The sequence below is a fragment of the Phocoena sinus genome, chromosome 19 (genome assembly GCF_008692025.1).
Source record: "Phocoena sinus isolate mPhoSin1 chromosome 19, mPhoSin1.pri, whole genome shotgun sequence".
NCBI classification, from domain to species: Eukaryota; Metazoa; Chordata; class Mammalia; order Artiodactyla; family Phocoenidae; genus Phocoena; species Phocoena sinus.
Genome location: NC_045781.1, coordinates 11,241,504 through 11,261,840, shown reverse-complemented (window position 1 = coordinate 11,261,840; position 20,337 = coordinate 11,241,504). Strand labels below are relative to the sequence as shown.

Sequence of the window (20,337 nt, the reverse complement as noted above, 5' to 3'; positions counted from 1 at the left end):
GATGGAAAACAGCTCTCCACTGGTGGATGCCGTCTGGTTGGGAAGGCAGGTAGGGGCTTCCAGGTGCTTTCTCCTTCCCTCAACTAGGGGAGTCTCCTTGGCTGGTATGGGACATAGGCTTTCCTTTCACGACCTGTCAACATTTGGGGTCTTCCTCTACCTGGGGCTTCCCGTGCTTGGGGGGTGGGGGTTGCTGCTTGACCTCACTTACCCTGAGCTAAACTTCAGCGTCCGCCTCTCCCTCAGGCCCTGGGGCGTCTCCCCACCAACCTCCAGGTTGCCAGCGGTGTGCCCAGCCTCTTTAGCGGACAAGATTCAGGCCCTGGCCCTTACCCCACCTCCACTCCCATCCCCAGTTCAGTTCCTTGCTGAAGCCCCCGCCCCCTGCTTCAGCCCCGCCTATTCCTTAGGCCCTCACTCCTACAAGCCCCGCCCCATGCCTTAGGCCCCGCCCGCTCCACCCTTTTCAGCCGGGGTCGGGGGTGGGGAGCGGGGGGTGCGTCTTTCGTGGCAAATGCATGCCGGAAGTAAGGGAGCCTAACCTTGAGGCCGCGGGAGCCGGAGGCCGCGGGAGCCTGCGCGGGCGCAGTGTGTGCCAAGAGTCCGCAGTGGCGGGAACCTCGAGGCAGTGTCTTGCGCTTCCAGGACCTGCCTGCGCGCATGCGCTAGGGAGCTCGCCTGGGCTTGCCGGAGCCCGTGTTGGGTGTTTGACAGAGTCCTGAGGAGGCCTATTAAGTGGGTCAAACCCAGGCTAAGAGGACAACCCAGGGAGATCAGAGAGCTTCAGAAGTCGAGAAAGATTCTATGGGGCAGGACATGGACAGGCTGCAGCCAAGGGAAATAGGGGCCTGTGGGAGCTCAGAGGAAGGCGGGCCATGGTTTCACAGAGGAGAGGAACCTGGAGCTGGCTCTTGAAGGATGAGTAGGAGTTCAGCAGAATGACAGAGAGGGGCCATTCCAGGCAGAGAACATTCCTCGAGGAGGCCTTAGGGAACATTCCTGAATGGGATGTAGAGAGACAGATGGACTGAGTCAAAGGTAAGTGGCAATGCACAGTCAGCCATGCCCTTGTTCAGTCAGCAATCATCTCCTACCACATTGCTAGCAGACACACAGGGGCCCTGACAATGACAACGTCAGGTGGTAGATGAGGCAGGCCCAGTGTACCTGCACAGCAGCACATGTTCCGAGAGGCCTCCCGGTTGCCCAGCCCTGGGCTGGCTGGCCTCTGCTGGGGATCCTGAGAGGACTCTAGCCTGGGCACTGGCTCTGGACAGCTCCTGTTCTGGTGGGTGAGCCAGACTGGGACACACTGTGGGTCACAGCCCAGAGTGGTCAGTGACAGCAGAGGCTGGGGGTGCTCAGATGACCCTGGATGGAGGGACCCAGGAAATCTTCATGGATTGGGAAGCTCCCTGTTCATTTTATTAAAAATTATCACCATCACCGCCGCCACCAAGATACTTTTTTTTTTTTTTGGCCATGCGGCACGAGGGATCTTAGTTCCCTGACCAGGGATCGAACCCACGCCACCTGCAGTGGAAGCGCGGAGTCATAACCACTGGACTGCCAGGGAAGTCCCGCCAAGATACTTTTGTGAAATATAACAAATATCACAATATAACATATAATTGTGAAATATAACATTCAGAAAAGTGCATAAAACATAAATTGTACAGTTAATAAGCTGTTGTGAAACACCCATGCCTCCCATGATAAGACATACATTAGCAACACCCCAGAATTCCCCCCACCCCCTTTCTGTCATGTGCACCCTCCTGATCACAACTCCTCTTCCCCTAGCTAGGAACACTATTCTTTCTTTTACAGTAATAAGTCCTTGCTTTTCTTTGACTTTCTAGTTTTATGTCACTCAATGAAATAGCTTTATCTCTTTTTGAATTTGATATAAATGGAATCATACAATATGTTTTCTGTTGTGTCTGGTTTCTTTTGTTCAACCTTGTGTCTGTGAGATTCTCCCACGTTCTGTTTATTTGTAGTTGACTCATTTTTATTGCTGTATAGTATTCATCGTATGACCATCCCACAGGTAGTTAGTTCATGCATTGCACTGTTGATGGACATTGGGTTGTTAGTTTGGAGCTGTACCGTATAATGCTGCTGTGAACATTCTTACGTTTGTGTGTGTGTGTGTGTGGTGTGGTGTGTGTGTGAACAAATGCTTTTTTTTTTTAATTTATTTTTGGTTGCGTTGGGTCTTTGTGTGTGGGCTTTCTCTAGTTACGGCGAGCAGGGGCTTCTCTTCGTTGCGGTGCGCGGGCTTCTCACGGCAGTGGCTTCTCTTGTTGCGGAGCACGAGCTCTAGGCACGCGGGCTTCAGTAGTTGTGGCTCGTGGGCTCTGGAGCGTAGGCTCAGTAGTTGTGGTGCACGGGCTTAGTTGCTCCATGGCATGTGGGATCTTCCCGGACCAGGGATCGAACATGTGTCCCCTGCATTGGCAGGCGGATTCTTGTCCACTGCGCCACCAGGGAAGCCCAATGCTTACATTTGTGTTGGGATATACCTGGAAGGAGAATTGGAGAATTCCTGGACATGGGCAAGAGTATGTCCAGGTTTGGTCAGTACTGCCTAATTAGTTTCCTATGAGTGCTGTAACAAATTACCACAAACCTAGTGGATTAACACAGCGTAAATGTATTCTCTCACAGTTCTGGAGTCCAGAAGTCTAAAATTAGTTTCACTAGGCCGAAGTCAAGGTGTTGGCAGGCCCGTACTCCCCTTGGAGGCTCCACGTGAGAATTTGTTCCTTGCCTACTCTGGCTTCTGGTGGCTGCCAGTATCCCTTGGTCTGTGGCTGCATTACTCCAATTTCTGCCTCTGTAGTTACATTGCCTCCTCTCTGTCAGTGTCAAATCTCCCTTTGCCTCTCTCTTATAAGGATACTTGTGATTGCACTTAGGGCTCACTCGAATAATCCAGAATAGTCTCCTCATCTCAAAATCTTTAATCACATCTGCAAAGTTCTTTTTGTCACATAAAATAACGTCATTCACAGATTCCAGACATTAAGCCATGGACTTTTTTTTTGTGGCTGTGCTGCATGGCTTGCGAGATCTCAGTTCCCTGACCAGGGATTGAACCTGTGCCCCCTGCAGTGAAAGGGCAAAGTCCTAACCACTGCCGGGGAACGTCCCTGGGGGACGTTTTTCAGCCTACTACACGGACAAATTTCTAAACTGTTTGTACCGATTTACTGTCCCACCAGCCCTGAGTGAGAGTTCTCTTTGCCTCACATCCTTGCCAATACCTGGTATTGTCAGACACTTTTAATTTTGTGGTAGGATACCATTTTGGTTTATCTTTCTTCTCCCTCATGATTAATTTCTGCTCATTCTTGAATGAGGAGTAGGAGGTCTTTGGGTGGATAGAATGGGCAAGGGTATTCCAGACAGGTGGAATACCATGTGTGAAAGGTCTCAGGAAACATTTGTTTAAACTGAGTAAGAGGTTGCTTTTTTTTTTTTTAAGCATTAAGTTATTAAAAGTAAAGAGTATGCAGAGAGATAAATGGAACAAAGTCAAGGGTAAATAAGATGGTCCAATGTGAGGCTCTGGCTGGGCAGGGAAGGGAGAGGAGCCAGGAAGGGGTCTGGCCAAACTGGCAGAAAACAGAAGGATGAAGGGAGTGGAGCTCTCTCTATGAGCTGATGCTACAGGTGTGATGGCAGCGGAGGCCTGCCAGCCCTGGAAGTCAGGTTCTGGGGTCAGAGCGCAGGATACTGGATTTTGAACATGGAAGACACGACTGGGTTGTGGTTTAAACCAGGGATTTTAAATTTTTATTTATTTTTTTAATTGAAGTACAGTTGATTTACAATGTTGTGTTAATTTCTGCTGTACGGCAAAGTGATTCAGTTATACATTCTTTTTTATATTCTTTTCCATTATAGTTTATCACAGGATATTGAATGTAGTTCCATATTCCATACAGTAGGGCCTTGTTGTTTATCCATTCTATACATAATAATTTTATCTGCTAACCCAAAACTCCCAATCCTCCCCTCTCCCACCGACCCCCCCTTAGCAACCACAAGTCTGTTCTCTATGTCTATGAGTCTGTTTCTGTAAAACCAGGGATTTTTAATTTGGGACCCAGAGAGTCCCGTGTTACAATCCTGGCTCTGCCCCTTTACTGAATGTTACCCATGACTTTTCTCCTTCCCTCACCCCCAAATCATTCAACAATCATTTACCAATGTATACTTCTAGCTACTAGAGGATGGGTCAGATCCAATCCCTCTCTTGCCATGCTCTGGCTTTGTGGGGGATGTGATCACTGAGGGCATCTCAAAGGGACGTACGAGGGGCTGTGGGAACTCAGATGAGGCAGACACCAACTCTAATCTGGCTTCACAGAACCCAGGCTTCCTTGAGCCTTAGGTCCTCAGGTTCTATCACCCTCTGTTCCACTTCCTCATTGACATCTGTTGACTCCTTGCCTACTCCCCCTCATTCCTGAAGACTAGCACATCCTCACAGACTTCCTGTCCACCCCAGCCCCCGCCGTTCTGCTGGGATACTTAACCTCCGTGTGGTGACCCATCCTTCTAGTTATCGAGCGTCTTAGTCTCTTTCCACCTCATCCTTGGTGACCTTCCTCCCACACCAGCCGTCCACTCCCATGACCACACTTAGTCATGACCCGGAAGGGCAGTGCACACAGCGAACATTTGCTGAGCACTTATACCGCATGCCAGGCACTGTGCTAATGGTTTACCTGTTTACCCGTCCCCAAAACCTGTAGGGTTGGTATTTTAAAGATGAGGATACACACTCAGGAAGGTGAAGTCACTTCCCTGGGTGACACAATCAGTAAAGTGGGAAAGCCAAGATTGCAACAGAGCACTCTCTGGGTCCCAAATTAAAAATCCCTGGTTTTAACCACAACCCAGTACTATCTTCCATGTTCAAAATCCAGTATCCTCTGCTCTGATCCCAGCACCTTCCTTCCAGGCCTGGCAGGCCTCCGCTGCCATCACACCTGTAGCATCAGCTCATAGAGAGAGCTCCACTCCCTTGACCCCTCTGTTTTCTGCCAGTTGGCCAGACCCCTCCTGGCTCCTCTCCCTTCCCTGCCCAGCCAGAGCCTCACATTGGACCATCTGATCTCTCTGGCTAGCTCTCTAATAGCCAGGGTCCCAGCGGGAAACAGAGGGCACCACAGCTGGGATTTCAAAGATCATTTAACGAAGGGACTTTTTGCAGAGTGTGGGCCAGGTTGAGAGAACCAACAAGGGAGGTGAAGGCAGCAGGAAGTTGGGACCACTCTGAGGTCTGCAGGGGTCAGGAGAGGAAATGATATTACTGGAGCCCGGTGAGACCGTGGAACATACCTGAGCAGCGTCAGCGTTGTGGAGGGTGCAGCCACTCTCAGAACTACGGTACTCTGACTTCCCTGGCGGTCCAGTGGTTAAGACTCCGCGCGTCCAATGCAGGGAGCGCAGGTTTTGTCCCTGGTCAGGGAACTAAGATCCACGTGCCACGTGGCTCCCCCCCACCCCACCCCACCCCCCGCCAAAAAAGAAAAGGGACAAAAAACCATGGTAGTGGGAATTCCTTGGTGGTCCAGTGGTTAGGATTCCGTGCTTCCACTGCCAGGGGCCCAGGTTCGATCCCTAGTTGGGGAACTAAGATCCTGCAAGCCACGTGGCATGGCCAAGAAACAAACAAACAAACCACGGTACTGATCCAGAGCTGGGAGTAGGAGGTAACATATCCAGAATGACCCAGTTAGAAGTCAGAGGGCAACGCAGTCTGGATGATGCTGTTCATACGGGCAGAGAGGGTGGAGGTGGGCCTGGAGGGCAAATGGGAAATGGGCAGCGCGCTCTGGGTTCCTGTACACCCTGGCCTCGGCCTCATCTATCAGCACATCCCTAACCCTGGTTCAGGTGGCTGAGATTGGCTCAGAGAAGAATGGTGGCAAAGTGGTACATATAGGTGCCACTCCGACTTCTTGGTCAACCCCCGTCAGTCACCACGCTCCCATGAACATCCCCCAACCCTACCCTTTCATTCTCAACAAATAAAACTAAGGCTAGTCAGTCATTCCTTTCTTTCAGCTTCCTATACACACCTATAGGAATTCACACCCACCTTCACTTCCCTTCTCCAGGCTCTTTTCTAGTCCAGCCTCTCCACCCATGCATCGCCTATCATTATGACTCCCAGAATATTACTCCTTCATTCTTCCCTTCTCTGTTTCAACAGTGCTTCCTTCTCGCTCCTTCTTCATAGCCTATAAATATATGCAAATTCTACCGCTTTAACAACTAACAAGGACTTTGCTGGTGGTCCAGTGGGTAAGGCTCTGGGCTCCCAAAACAGGAGCCCTGGGTTCCATCCCTGGTCGGGGAACTAGATCCCACACGCTGCAACTAAAGATCCCGCGTGCTGCAATTAAGACCCAATGCAGCCTAAATAAAATAACAAAAACAAGAACAAAAAACCTCTACCTCCCTTTACTCTGTGCCCCCTCTAGTGCCTGCCCTTTGTCTTTCTCCTCATCCCACCCAAAATTCTTGAAAATAAGTATGAATTAGGGTTCTTTGGCTGCAAGCAACAGAGACCGACTTGCTAACTTAAGCAAGCAAGGAATTTATTAGAAGGAAATAAAGGTGGCACACAAAGTGGAAGGAAAGACCGAAGAACCCAGCTTCAGAAAAGACTGGAGCCAGGGCAGGGGCGGGAATCGAGAGAGCAGGAAGGAATGGCGGTTTCCTCAGGGCCCTGGCTGCTGCATGAATCAGCTCCAACCAGGTTCAGGCGTCCTGTCACGTAAGCTCACAATTCAAATTCCAGGGAGAGCTTCTGATTGGTGCAGTTTGAGTCATGTGACCTCCCTTTGGCCTGTGGACAGCTGGGCACCCTGGCGGACAGAGTCTCATGGAATCGTACGTATCTGGTAGGCCATGGGTGGTTACTCAGAGAAAAATCAGGGAGCTGTCATAGACGGTGGGGAAATGGCTTCTGGGCAGGCAGAAACAATAGATGTCCGTGCACTCCTGCTCGTCAGTCAGCCCCAGCCTTCATCTCCCATCTGAGTCCTCAACTCACCGAAACCATTTGCACCGAGCTTGTTAATGACCTTCTCTTGCCAAATCCAAGGACATTTTTCAGTCTTTATCTGCAGTTTTTAACTCCATTGACCAGTGCCTCTCTTTTGAAAATCTTTCCTCCCTTGGCTTCTGCATAACAAATCAACCCAAGACTTAACATCTTAAAATAACAAACATTTATTATCTCATAGTTTCTGCAGGTCAGAAATCCATGAGCAGCCTAGCTGAGGGGTTGTGGTCTCTTCTGAAGGCTTGGGTTGTGTGTGTGTGTGGATGGATAGCATGACCTAGTTTCCCCCAGGGTGAGTGATCCAGTAGAGGGAGAGAGAGACAGGGGGAGGGAGGGAGAGAGAGAGGGAGGAAGGAGAGAGACAGGAGAGGTGGGGAAAAAGAAAGACATGCACTACACAGGCAAGGAAGCTGTGGTGTTTTTTGTTTTGGTTTGGTTGTTTTTGGCTTGCAGGATCTTACTTCCCCTACCAGGGATTGAACCCTGGGCCCTCGGCAGTGAGAGCACGGAGTCCTAACCACTGGATTGCCAGGGAATTCCCAGTGTGGTCCTTTTTATAACCTAATCTTGGAAGTGACATCCCATCACTTCTGCCATATTCTATTTATTAGAAGTGAGTCACTAGGTCCAGCCCACAATGGGGAAGGAATCACACAAGCACATGAGTATCAGGAGGCAGGGTCACCGGGGGCCTTGTAGGGGCTGCCTACCTCGGCTTCCATAACACAGCACATTCATGGTTCTCCTTCCTCCCTGACAGCTTCTCTGGTCCTTGTAGGGGCTCCTCTTACTCTGCCCTGCCTTTGAAATGTGGCTCTTCCCCTGTGCTCCTTCCTTGGCCCATAGCTCTCTCATTCTTCATATTCTTCCTGAGAGATGTCCTCTACCCTCATGATTTTAGCTATCACCTGTATACTGATGATGCCCAAATCTTCAGTGCAGACCTGTCTCCATGATACTGCACGTAAATATGTCCAAATATTGACTGCAGAGCCAATATAAACTCTTGGACCCAGGGCATGTCCCATGAGCACTGCAGACATAAGAAGTTCCATAAAGGGACTTGCCTGGTGGCGCAGTGGTTAAGAATCCGCCTGCCAAAGCAGGGGACACGGGTTTGAGCCCTGGTCTGGGAAGATCCCACACGCCGTGGAGCAACTAAGCCTGCGTGCCACAACTACTGAGCCTGCGCTGTAGAGCCCGTGAGCCACAACTGCTGAGCCCGCGTCCACAACTACTGAAGCCCACACGCATAGAGCCCGTTCTCTGCAACGAGAAGCCACTGCAATGAGAAGCCTGCGCTCCACAATGAAGAATAGCCCCCGTTCGCTGCAACTAGAGAAAGCCCACGTGCAGCAACAAAGACCCAACGCAGCCAAAAATAAATAAATAAATTTATATTAAAAAGAAAAGTTCCGTAAAAACTTCACTGGGGAATTCCCTGGCAGTCCAGTGATTAGGACTCTTTGCTTTCACTGCTGAGGGCCCAGGTTCAGTCCCTGGTTGGGGAACTAGGATCCCGCAAGCCTCATAGCACAGCCAAAAACAAACAAACACAACAACAACAAAAGAACTTCATTGAATAAGTTCTGTGCCACCTCCTATTTTCTCCCAGCTCAGCAAATGGTACCTCCACCTACCCTGGCATCCAGCTGAGGAGCGTGCCCTTGACACCACTCTCTCCCTTACCCTCATATCCCAATGTAAAGCCTTGCTGACTGGATTTTCCTCAAGGTTTTTCCAGCCTGTGCCCTCCTCTGTGTCCCTGATACCAACATCGTAATACTAGCTTTTAGTACTTCTTGCCTAGGCTATTGCAACAGCTTCCTGATTTTTCTGGCCCCCACTCAAAAATGCAAAACTGCCCTTGATGAAACTCCCATGGCCTCTGAGATCAAAACATGCTTAATGACTGGGCCCCATCCAGCCTCTCCAGCAGCATCTTTCTGTCACAGCTTGTGCTCTAGCAACCCGCCCGCCTGTCTGCACACACTCTGCTCTTCCTCATATGTCCGTTATTTTCTGTTCATACTGTCCTCTCTGAGTTTAATGCCCCCTGCAATTTCGGGAGAATGATTTCCCCTTGAAAACTCAAGAGAATTTGAGCTCTTGACAGCAGGAGTTATATCCTCTCCTGCTTTGCATCCCCAGCACCTTCCATGGAAGTCACACTTATATAGGTACCTCAGCTTGTGTATGGAATGGATGAATGTATAAACTGGAGATTTACAGTAGCATAGGGTATGGGAGCTGGTTCCTTTTTTTTTTTTTCACTCAGTCAAGTTTATTGAGAATCTACCATGTGCTCAGCACTGTCCTTGGCAGTGACGTGAGAAAAATTACAAAACAAGATATCAAGAAGGGAAAAATACACTTTGCACTCTGTTAATTTGCAGTCTTTTCCACGTTGCTTTTCAAAAGTGTTCTCGGGTTGTTTTGGGTTGTGATCTCCCTGCTTTTTCCATGTCCCCCTAAGGTTTCCAGCACTGTCAAGTTATGTGCCACTATGGCCATCCCCTAAAGAACAGAGGATGGGACAGGAAGAACAGCTTCCTGCTAATGGGGTAGTCAGGGCTGGGGTCCCATAGCGGGGTGGATACTTTGAGCGGGAACCCGTCAACCTCGAGGGCTCAGGGCACTCAACAGTGAATCATGAAAAGGCCAGACTTGGGGAAGCCCCAGACAGGGGCCCTGGGGCCCTCGCTCACCCCCTCCCCGGAAGACGTGCTTAAAGTGTTAACACTGTAAGAAAACGAGGCATAGCTGCATGCAGGCCTGGACGCACCAGACTTCTCACCTCTCATTCTTCCCCTTTCTTGTGCTAACACCAGGCGCTGGCACCACCAGGGCCCAGGCCAGTGGGGAAGTCTAATGCCAAGTGAAGAAGTGGAGAAGGTCCAATGTATAACCTATGATGCCCAAGGGGGGCTGGGGCAGAGAGGTACGCGGCAAAGGGTACTGGTTTGTGCTTGGCCAGCGCTGCTGGGCCAGAGGTGAGTTCCTGTGCCAAGGGCAGGTTGGTTCTCTACAGCTAGCAGGGTCCTAAATTTTCCCTGAGGGAACAAAGCTGCATAGCATGGGAAGGAGATCCAGGACGTGCAGGGCCCTCCCAACCAGGCATGCCCCCAGTGCTGAGGAGTACCGGTGTAGGGCACAGAGCTGCCCCAAGCAGACAGGCCATGCCACGCTTAGATGCTGGATGACCTCCAGGCACACCTGGACAGAGAGCCCCATCCGCCTGGGCACAGGCAATCATGCAGGCCCTCAACCAGAGTTGGAACAAGGGCTTAGGTCCAGCTGCCAGCCTTGCCAAGGATACCAGTGACCCAGAGGACAAGCAGAAGTGGCAGTGGCATGGGCTCTTCCCGTTGGCAATGTGGCCAGGCCTTGGAGGAGGACCGGGAGGGTGCCCAGGGCCCAAGAAGGAACCCTCTGTCTTGGCCTCAGCTCAGAGCCAGATCTCATCACTGCTCACACTGGACACCCGATAAATGTAGCCCAGCATCGGGAGACGGATGAAACCTCGGCTGGTGAGGAGGCCGCCGGGCTCTGGATCCAGAAACTCTGTCTGGCTGTTGTCCTGAGCCATCTGCTGGTCCGCTGGTTTCCCTCTGGAGTCTGGACTGAGGTCACTGAGCTGCAGGTGGGACGGGAGGGACATGTTCTCCCGCGGCAGGTGCACGTTGTTGAATTTCAGGTTGTTGGAGTCACTAGGGATCAGGGATGGGTGCCGGGAAGGGCCTGCGGCCGGAAGCGAGGCGCTGGTGACACCCACGTCGTTGGTGGCCACCGAGGAGAGGCTATGTGTCAGGCTGCGGAGCTGCAGCTGCACGGCGTGTTTGGTGAGCCACGGGTAGTTCTGGGCATCCAGCACCAGGAAGTCAGAGGCATTGACAGTCACCGGCCCATCCTGGTCGATCCAAGTCACGTTGGCAGGCGGGTTTGCACGCGCCAGGGCAAAAAGGACGACCAGGAGGCCTGGGCCTTGAACTTCCTGGTACTTGGCCCCAACCTGGGCAATCTCCAGCTTAACTGTACACCTTGCAGGCACAGAACTGAGCGCTGACTCCACGGGACAAACAGGCACACACTCGCAGGTACACAGAGACAGCCAGCAAACGTGCAGCCTGCACCAGGCCCAGACACACACACACACACACACAAACACACACACGCATAAACACTCGGGTACACGTGCCCCTCCCCCAAAGGGACCGTCCTTCTCCCGACCCCGGCTCTCTCCTGCCCGCTTCCCTTACTCCATCTATGCCCCTTTTCCTCTCCTCTGGATTTGGGCTGAAGAGGAGGGGATCCGGGAGGCGGGGGTCACAAAACATGCCCACCCCTGCCTCTGGGAGCTGGTTCTTGAAGTCTAATAGGTTAGCCAGGGGGAGAAGAGTGGGAAGGACATTCTAGTTATAGGGAACTGCATGTACCAAGGCCAGGAGGTAAGAGGAGGCGGATTCAAGGAAGTAGTGGTGGTCCGGTGTGGTCGGAGGATAAGATGCATGGTGGGCAGGGACTGGAGGGGGAGGGGAGCCAGATATTGCAAAGGGCCTGAAAAGCTGGTGAAGGGGTTTGGCTTTTGTCCTGTTGGCAGCAGGGAGCCCTGAAAGAGTTTGAAGCAGGGACTTCATCAGAGGCATGTTGTGGAACAATCACCCCAGTGGCCAGACTGGAAACTGGGAGGCGAGGTAGGAAGCAGGTGCATCGGGCCAAGCAGAAGGTGTGGAGGCCTGAACCAGGACACTGGGGGCAGGGAAGAGAAGAGGAGACGCATTTGAGAAATATTAGGTTGAATTCTTTGAAACTGCTCTTTTGTAAAAAAAAAAAAAAAAAGCTGATTGACGATTGGTAATTTTCATATGGTTCATCTTTTTAAAAAAATAATTTTATTGTTTTTTTCAGTTGGTTCCTACATTTTATTTATTTTAAAATTTTAATTTTATATTGGAGTAGAGTTGATTAATAATGATGTATTAGTTTCAGGTGTACAGCACAGTGATTCATTTATACATATACATGTATCTATTCTTTTTCAAATTCTTTTCCCATTCAGGTTATTACAGAATACTGAGCAGGGTTCCCTGTGCTATACAGTAGGTCCTTGTTGGTTATCTATTTTAAATATAGCAGTGTGTACATGTCAGTCTCAAGCTCCCAATCTATCCCTCCCCACCGTTTCATCTTAATATTAAGGCGGGAAATGAACTGAATTCGATTTTAAGCCTGATTTGGATATGAATGTGAGGAAGAGGCTGTCAGGCTGGGGGCCATTTTTCTTGACTTCATTGCTAGATAGGATGGAGTTGCTACTATGGGGGGAGGGATCTCAAGTGTGTGTGTGTGTGTGTGTGTGTGTGTGTGTGTGTGTGTGTGTGTGTGTGTTGGGGGGGCACGATGGGGAAGAGGCATTTCAGGTTAGACTTGTTGATTCTGAGGTGCCTTTGGGACCACCAGGAGGTGGCTGGATATCTGGTCTGAAGCTTAGGAGAGAGGGGTAAGCTGGAGACAAATTTGGGGTTACCAGCAGAGAGAAGACAGTTTGGGGTAGGGATGATTCACTCTGGGAGAGCAGCCGAGACAGCAGGAGAACCCGAGGAGTGAACTTTCTTAGATGTAAAGAGGATTTTTAAAAGATGGTTGTGACCGTGTGCTGCAGAGAAGGCAAGTCCCATAGGACTGAAAAGCGCCTATTGGATGCAGCAAGGAGGAGGCCATCTGCAAGGGGGAACATTGATGGGGGTGGTCTGGACTGGGCTCTGGTGGGGCAGAGACTAGGCCCTGGCCTTGACACTGTCCCTTCATCCTCAGTAATGTATGGCTCCAGCCACCAGGGGGCAGTGGCCACATGGAATCCAGGCCGGAGGGATCCACTGGGGCCAGCAAGCTTGCAGATAGATGTGGGCCGTGGGCAGGGACTGCGGGGGCGGGGGGATGGCCCACTTCAGAGGCTGTTGCCTGGTGGGGAGGGACGTTCCCACGTGAAGGGAGCAGGAATGAAGTTCCGGAAGGACAGGGGAAGGAGCCCCTGTCTGTGGGGCGGCCGAGGGCAGATGAGCAATTCCCGGTCCTGTCTTGCTTGCAGTTTCCCTCTTGTGGGCCTTTGCAGGTGCAGGTGGGGTTTATTCAACCCAGTACTCCCAATGGTCATGAGGTTTGTATTTTGGACCTTGATTTTCTCTACTCTCATTACTTGATAGCCCTACTTTGCATTCTGTGTTTGAGGCATACTGAACTTTTTTCAGTCCTCACCTGCTACCATATGAAAGTCCTTCTTCCATGGAAACGCCTTGCCCTCCACCTCCATCCTTAAGGTCTTATCTCAGGCATCACCTCCTCCTGGAAGCCCTCCCTCACTGCCCCCTCCACCTCCTCTTGGTTCCTACTGAGCACAGTTTTCCCTATCTTGAGCCTTAACGTTCTGGCGCATAATTTTTTGTTTATTTATGTATTTTTGCTCAGCTTTATTGCAGTATAATTTAAATACAGTCACTCACCAACTGTAAGTGTACAGTGTGATGGGTCTTCACACACACAGGGTCATGTAACTGCCCCCAGTCATGACGCAAAACATCTCCGTTACCCCCCAAAGTTCCCTCCTGTCCCTTTGCTACAGTCCCTCCTCCCAATCCCAGCTCCTTTCCACCACTGAGCTACTTTTCTGTCACTAGAGTTTCGCTCTATCTAGAATTTCGTGTAAATGGAATCCTATCGTATATAGTCTCCTGTGACAAGCCTTGTTCACTTTGCTTTTCGGGTTCATCTGCGTTGCTGAGTGTGTCAGTAACTGCGTATTTCTTGTCTTTTCCCTCCCCACAACAGGATCTCTGTGAGGGTCACGTTTGTGTTTTCAGCTCATAGCACGGTCCTAGCGCAGACTAGCCCTCAGTGAATGTTTCTTAAATGGAACTGGATCATATGCTCTGGGAGAGACAACCTAGACGAGCTTCTCGATCCTTGGAAGTGCATAACGCTAGGCCCATCTGCAAGATGTCCGGTGGCCTTCACGTCGCTCTCCGGCTGCTCTTCCATTTGCCCTGGCCATTTCTAGCCAGCAGGCTCTCGCTCCTCTGCTCCTTTCTAAACTTCTTCCTCTACCTGGTCCTTGGTTCTCCACTCCTACCCGCCCTTCTGGCCTTTGGAAACCTCTGTACCACGGAGCCCTCACCTCCTTGAGTCTGCCAGCTCCTCCTACCACCGCCTCCTGGACCCTCCCCCTGCAGCTGCCTCCACCCCTCGGGCTGGCTCTGGGTACCATTCTCTGTGGCCCCAGGAGCCCTTCTCTCAGCTCCTTTTGGGATGCTGGAGGCAGCTCTCTGCCCCATCCTGGGATGCTGAGTTATGATTTCTCTTCCCTCCTCTCTTCTGCTTCCTGCCATCCCCCTTCATGCCCCACTCAAACACCTTCCCATGGGAGGACCTTGGGGGAATCTCTAAATTTTGTACTGGCCAGAAAAACCTCTATCTCTCTGATTTCTTTCCCTCTCCTCCTTCCCTCCATCTCTCATCTCTTTTCTCCTCTCCCCAGTCTGGGTCCCTCTTCTTGACACCCTTAGCCCACTCTCTACTCGCTGGTCTCCTGTCCGCCCCACTTACCTCCTTTCTCTTCCAGTCTCCCCTCCGTTCTCTCCATCCATTTACCTGCTGTCCCTGTGCTCCGCCCTTTCTCATCCACTGTCTCCTGTCTGCCTCTGTCCCCACGGCCTCCTTCCTTCCTTCCCGAGGTCCCATTCCACTTCTACTTCTCTTTTAACCCCCCTTCTTCTTGTACCACTTCTTTCCTCCTTCTCTGTTTCCTTCCCCCACCCCGTGTGCCTCCGTTTCCCATATCTTACCCCCTTCACCCTCAGGGGTGTAAGGGAGACCCAAGACTTGTGAGCCAGACACAAAGACACACACACACACACACACACACACACGGCCACAGATGCGTGAACAGACATGTTGCATTAGCAAGCATGTGCCTCTATCCAGAGGTGCGTTCAGATATGCAGACACAATTATAAGTATCCATAGCTTACAACATATTGCATTTATAACACCAGGTACCGTTATTTTTACACAAGTTTCTGAAATGTGAATGGGCCGAACGAGGAAGGGTGAGAGCTAAGCACACAAGTTCACTCACGGGGAAGAACTGCGTGCAGGCATATCTGTACCCAGACACGGCTCTCGCTCAGACCCACACACACACACACTCTTCAGAGGAATCCACACTTCTGGAATCGGGGGTCTTTCGGAAGCAGGCAGAATATGCACATTTTCCCAGCGTTGTGTGCCGTGTCCCGCATACATCTCCGAACGTGCCTGGTGGCTGCCTCCACCCTCCCAGGGTTATGACTCAGGGCTGGGTGGAGCCCTCGAGAGCATTTAGGACAACCTGCCCCCAGGGCTGTCCTCCTGCATCTGCTTCTGGTACATGAGGAATGTCAGCTTCTGCTTGATATAGATATTCTGGATAATTAGGGGATACCTATCATATGTGGGCCACTCAGCATCCTGTCTAGTGAGCATCTGAAATGGATGGACTTCCCACGTAGCAAATCAATATTTTTGGATCCTTAACACCGGTACTAGTGTCCTTAGTGCGTATTCATCATACACATAATTATTACATACTTGGTCATTCTTAGAAGGGATGAGCCCTCACCGCATGCCGTCCTTTTAGGTGCTGGGGGGCGAGGCAGAGCACAGCCCATCCTTGTCCTTGGCCCCAGCCCTGGCCTGGAACCTCCCTTCTGGCAGTCATCCTCTGTCTGTTGTGCACACACATACCGGGGTCTGTTGGGTAGTTCATTGCAGGGTCTGTGTTCCTCCTTGCTCCTTCCAGGGTGGGCCATTCCTGTGTTGTCATTACACACACACCTTTTTTGGGGGGTTTCCTTCTTACTAGCGGGACCCATGTGCCTTTGTCTGCAAACAGAGTGGGAGTTTCTTATAGTAACTTGCGTTATACTCATGTTGTGGGTCTCCAGGATCTGCTCATGGGCCTCTCCCACGTTGACACTAGGGAGGCCCATTAGGCCATGCGCCTGCTTTATGGGCACAGGCCATACAATACTCCCTGCGTTCATTTGTGCGGTGCATACACGCTGTGGATCCTGGCAAGCTGCTTGGTATGTGGTTCCTCCGTCCATGCCCTGTAGTTCTTGTGTGCCTAGTTTGTGTGCAGGTGGGGCAGGCATCTCCTGTATTTATCTGTGTCCTGCACAGTCAGTGTGGGTGGGGCCTGAGGGCCTGTGATGTGTAGGATGTATTAAGTGGTTCCATGTCTCTTATGCACGGGCTGCGAAAGTCCCTGTACCTACTGTGTATGCACGTGGGGTGAGTATTTCTTGCATTTATTTGTTTTGTGCACACCCTGTGGGTCCCAAGAGGCTGCTGCGCACACGGGGTAGTAGGTACTTCCGTGTCTGTTAAGAACGCTGCACGGTCCCGTGTACTTACTTTGTACGCCCGCGGGGTAGGTGTTTCCTGTACTTATTTCTGTTACGCACTTGCATTGTAGGTCCCGGGAGCCCTCTCGGTACGGTACACGTGGGCAGTTGGTGATTCTCATGTTTCTCTCACGCACCCAACGCGACGATCCTGTGTGCCCATTCAGTCGGCACGGGGCAGCCGGATGACGGGTAACAAAGCGACAGGCAGTTGCTGAGCCCAGACCGCGCGGCGCGCCCGCGCCCTCCTCCCCCAAACCCCTTCCTGGTCTGGGTACCACTCGCAGCCCCATCCTCCGCCCTGCACCGCAGCGCCCCCGCCGGCCGGGGCCGGCGGCCACGTGTCCTCCTCAGACTCGGAGCCGACTTTGCCCGGGGCCCAGGGTCCCCTCCCCTTCAGCCTCCCTTTCCTTGCTCTCCCTCCCCAGCCTTACTGTGTTGGGCACAGGGGAGGTGTTCAGTGACCGTGTCCTGCCCTCCTTGCTTCCCTCCCCTCCCTGCTATTTTTGTCTCCCCCAACCTGCTCTCCTGTTCTCTCCCCCTCCGCTTCCCTAGACCCCCTTGTTCCTCTCCTGGTCTCTGCCCTCACCCCAGCCTGCACCTTTCTGCTTTCCCTAGGCTCTGCCTCTTTGTCCCCCACCCTGCCACACACACCTTTTCCAGTCTCATTCTGTATTTCGGACTCTCCATTTATCTCTTGGTGTCTCTGTCTTGTACCTCCCTAAGGATTTCTGTCCACCAGGGCGCCTCTTCCAGTGTCTGTCTGTCTCCATCGACCATATCTCTCTCTGTCTCTTTAGATGTCTCCTCTGTCTCTTGCAGTCTCTGTCCAGGTCTCTGTATCTCTGTGTTTCTCTGCGTCATCACTTTGCCTCTGTAAATCTCTGTCTTTGCTTTCTGTCTCTGTCTGTATTTCTTCTTGTCTCTTTTTCCGTCCTGGCCTCTGTGTCTCTCTTTGCACATTTCTTGCTTTCTGTCTCTTAGGTTCCCTCTCGGAATCCCTATGTTTCTCTGTATCGTTCCAATTTTAGTATATGTGCTGCCGAAGCGAGCACCCTATGTTTCTCTATGTTTCTGTCTACATCTCACAAGTCATCTATCTCCTTGCCTCTGCCCCTCTCTCTCTGTGCCTCTTTCTCTTTCTCTATCTCAGTCTCTGTATCTTTTGGTCTCTGTCAGTGTCTTTCTGGCTTTGCCTCTCTTGGGCTCTTTCTTCACATCTCTCTGACTCTGCATGTCTCTCTTATCTCCGTGTCTATCTCTCTGTGCCTGTCTCTGTCTCTGTGTCTTCCTATCTCTCTATCTCTCCAGCTCTGTCTTGCCTCTTCCTCCCTCTTTCTCTGAGTGTGGCTCTTTCTCCTATCTCTGGTTCTTGCATGTCTCTCTCTCTTATCTGTGTCTCTGTCTCTCTCTCTCTGTGACTATTCACATCTGCTGTCTGTCTGCTTCTTTGTGGCTGTTTTTTGGCTCTTCATCTCTCTCTCTGCATGGATCTCTTCTCCTTATCTCTTTGTCTCTGAGTGTCTCTGGTTCTTAGTGCCTCTCTCTGCTTCCATGTCCCCATCTGCTCTCCCCACCTCTCTCCTCACCACCCGCCCATGCCTGTGTCTACATGTTTCTGTGTGTCTCTGGCATCTCTCTGCCTCTGTTAGTCTCTCCCTGCCTCCGTATCCCCTGTACTCCCACCCTCTCCTCTCTCCCTTTCCTTCCTGTATTCTGTGTCTCTGGTGTCTCTTTGAGTCTCTGGGTCTTAGGACATCTCCCTGCCTTTGAGTCCCCCTCTGTTCCCCACCCCTCTCGCTCTGTCTCTGTATTCATATGTTTCTGTGTGTCTCTGTGTCTCTCTGACTCTATGTCTCTGTCTCTGGGCATCTCTTTGTCTCTGTGAGTCTTTCCCTGCCTCTGAGTCCTCTGTGCTCCCTGCCTATTCCCTCTCCCTTGTCTCTGTCTCTGGATGTCTCTGTGTCTCTGGGTGTTTCTGTGAGTCTCCTGGCCTCAGGGCACCTCCCTGCTTTTGAGTTCCCATCTGCTCCCTGCCCCTCCCTTTCCCCTCTGTCTCCTTCTGTGTGTCTCTGTGTATCTCTGTGTGTCTCTGTAGGTCTCTGTGCTTTTCCTTGTCTCTGTGTCCCCCTCTATTCCCCACCCCTCTCCCCTCTCTCTGTTACTGCATCTCTATCTGTTTCAGCCTCTGTCTGTTTCAGCCTATCTCTGCGTGTCTCTGCGTGTCTCTGTCTCTGTGAATCTCTGTGTCTCTGTGAGTCTGGGGCCTCTCCCTGCCTCCGTGTCCCCTGCGCTCCCCGCCCTCTCCCTCTCCCTCTCTCCCCCCTCGCTCTCTCGCTCGCGCTCTCTCTCTGAGCATCCTTGGGCCCAGGGTTGCCATGGGGACAAGGTGGGAGCCGGGGATGGCGCGCGCCTGGGCTCGCGCCGGCAGCTCAGGCGAGGAGCAGCGGCCAGAGCAGCGCCAGCAGCAGGCAGCGAGCGGGCGCGGGAGCGGGAGCGGGAGCGGGGGTAGCGTTGGCGGCGGCGGCTCCTCCTCGGCCATCCCCTCGGAGCTGTGCAGCTGACGCGCATGGCGAAGACAGCGGCGCCTACCGATGGGAGCAGCGGTAAGGCAAGGCGGCGCGGCGCAGCCGGGCGGGCGGGCGGGCGGGCGGCGGGCAGCCTCCTCCTCTCCCCAGCTCGCCTGCGCGCCGCCCGCCCGCCCTCCCTTCCTCCCTCTCCCCTCGCAGCCCCTGCCTGCCCGCCCGCGCCGCGCTCGCCCTTCCATTTAAAAATCTTTAAAACTTTGCATATTAATATCTGCGCTTTGCATAATCTGACCCGCGCTTTATTGATTGCAAGAAGCTTAATGCAGCCGGCTCGGCCTATTGCAGAGAGCTCTCCGGGCGGGAGCCGGGCGGGCGCCGCTCGCTTCGCACCGCGCTCGGGCTGCCCGCCGCCGCTGCGGCCCCGGCCCTCTCGCCTCCCTCCCGGCGCCCGGCGTCGGGGCTTTGCCCCCTGGCTGGGTATTTTTATTATTTGGGGGCGAGGTGTGTGTGGGGGGGTCGGCTTACTGTTGGTGGCAGCGAGGGAACCAAAGGAGAGATGTGCGTGGTTGTGGGGGGGAGGGATGGGAAGAAATGGGGACGCAGAGGAGGTGAAGAGGGAGAGAAAAAGGGGAGAAGGGGCAAGAAGGAAGGGGAAAGGAGAGGCGTAGAGGAGGAGGCAGTAGAGAGAGGAGAGAGCAGAGAGCAGTCGACTGGGGACGGAACTGAAAGGACGGAGGAGCAGAGCGGAGACAGAGAAGAGAAGAGAAAGGAGGGAGGCCCAGGAGCGCAGACTAGAGAAAGAGCGGCCGGCCGGGAGCTGGCGGAGGAGGCGGGCGGTGGGCGCTTTCATCGCTGCCGCCCCCAGGCCAAAAAAATAAAGGAAAAGAGGAAAAAAATAACACCAGTAAAAAGACGAAAATAAACCACATCGCGGCTGGGGCCATCATATACAAAAAGGAGCGAGCGCAGAGAGGAGAGACAAGGTGGCATCTGCGCCCGACTGGCTTCGTTCGGCGCTTTGGAGAGGCTCCCCGGGCTGGGCGGGATCCCCATTTTGGACCCTGCATTTGGGGAGCGGGCGACTGTGGAGAAAATGAGGCGAGAGGGGGTCAGGGCTGGTGGCGGTGCCGCCTGTTTGTTTGTTTGTTTGTTTGTTTCCTCCCTTTCCTGGGGGTGTGGGGGCCGGTGTAGTGTGATGATGGTGAGGATATCGGTTGGTGATGCTGTCTGAAGCTCGGAAGCAAGCAGGGTGCATGGGGGGGGAGAGGTAAGAGGG

General features: G+C 52.5%; 2 protein-coding genes across 7 annotated transcripts in view; one reads left to right on the top strand and one right to left on the bottom strand.

Annotated features, from left to right (window-relative positions):
* The window catches only part of POU2F2 (POU class 2 homeobox 2), a 103,520-nt gene that overhangs the window by 9,956 nt on the left and 73,227 nt on the right, over positions 1 to 20,337 (top strand). For 3 of the 6 annotated variants that reach the window (XM_032614142.1, XM_032614149.1, XM_032614145.1), the window contains exon 1: positions 17,595 to 19,139. The exons of 2 other annotated variants lie outside the window; for them this stretch is intronic. In XM_032614142.1, the coding sequence (XP_032470033.1) occupies positions 19,103 to 19,139 (37 nt within the window). In that variant the 5' untranslated portion in view covers positions 17,595 to 19,102. Of the gene's footprint in view, positions 1 to 6,895; positions 6,919 to 17,594; positions 19,140 to 20,337 lie in introns of those variants that run through there. One more of the 6 variants, XM_032614146.1, reaches the window with a different exon arrangement.
* LOC116744105 (transmembrane protein 25-like) lies at positions 8,640 to 13,403 on the bottom strand. Its single transcript, XM_032613427.1, has 2 exons — positions 13,349 to 13,403; positions 8,640 to 11,335 (listed from the first exon to the last, which is right to left on the bottom strand). The coding sequence occupies exons 1-2, from the start codon at positions 13,401 to 13,403 to the stop codon at positions 10,542 to 10,544; spliced, it is 849 nt and encodes a 282-aa protein (XP_032469318.1). The 3' UTR covers positions 8,640 to 10,541.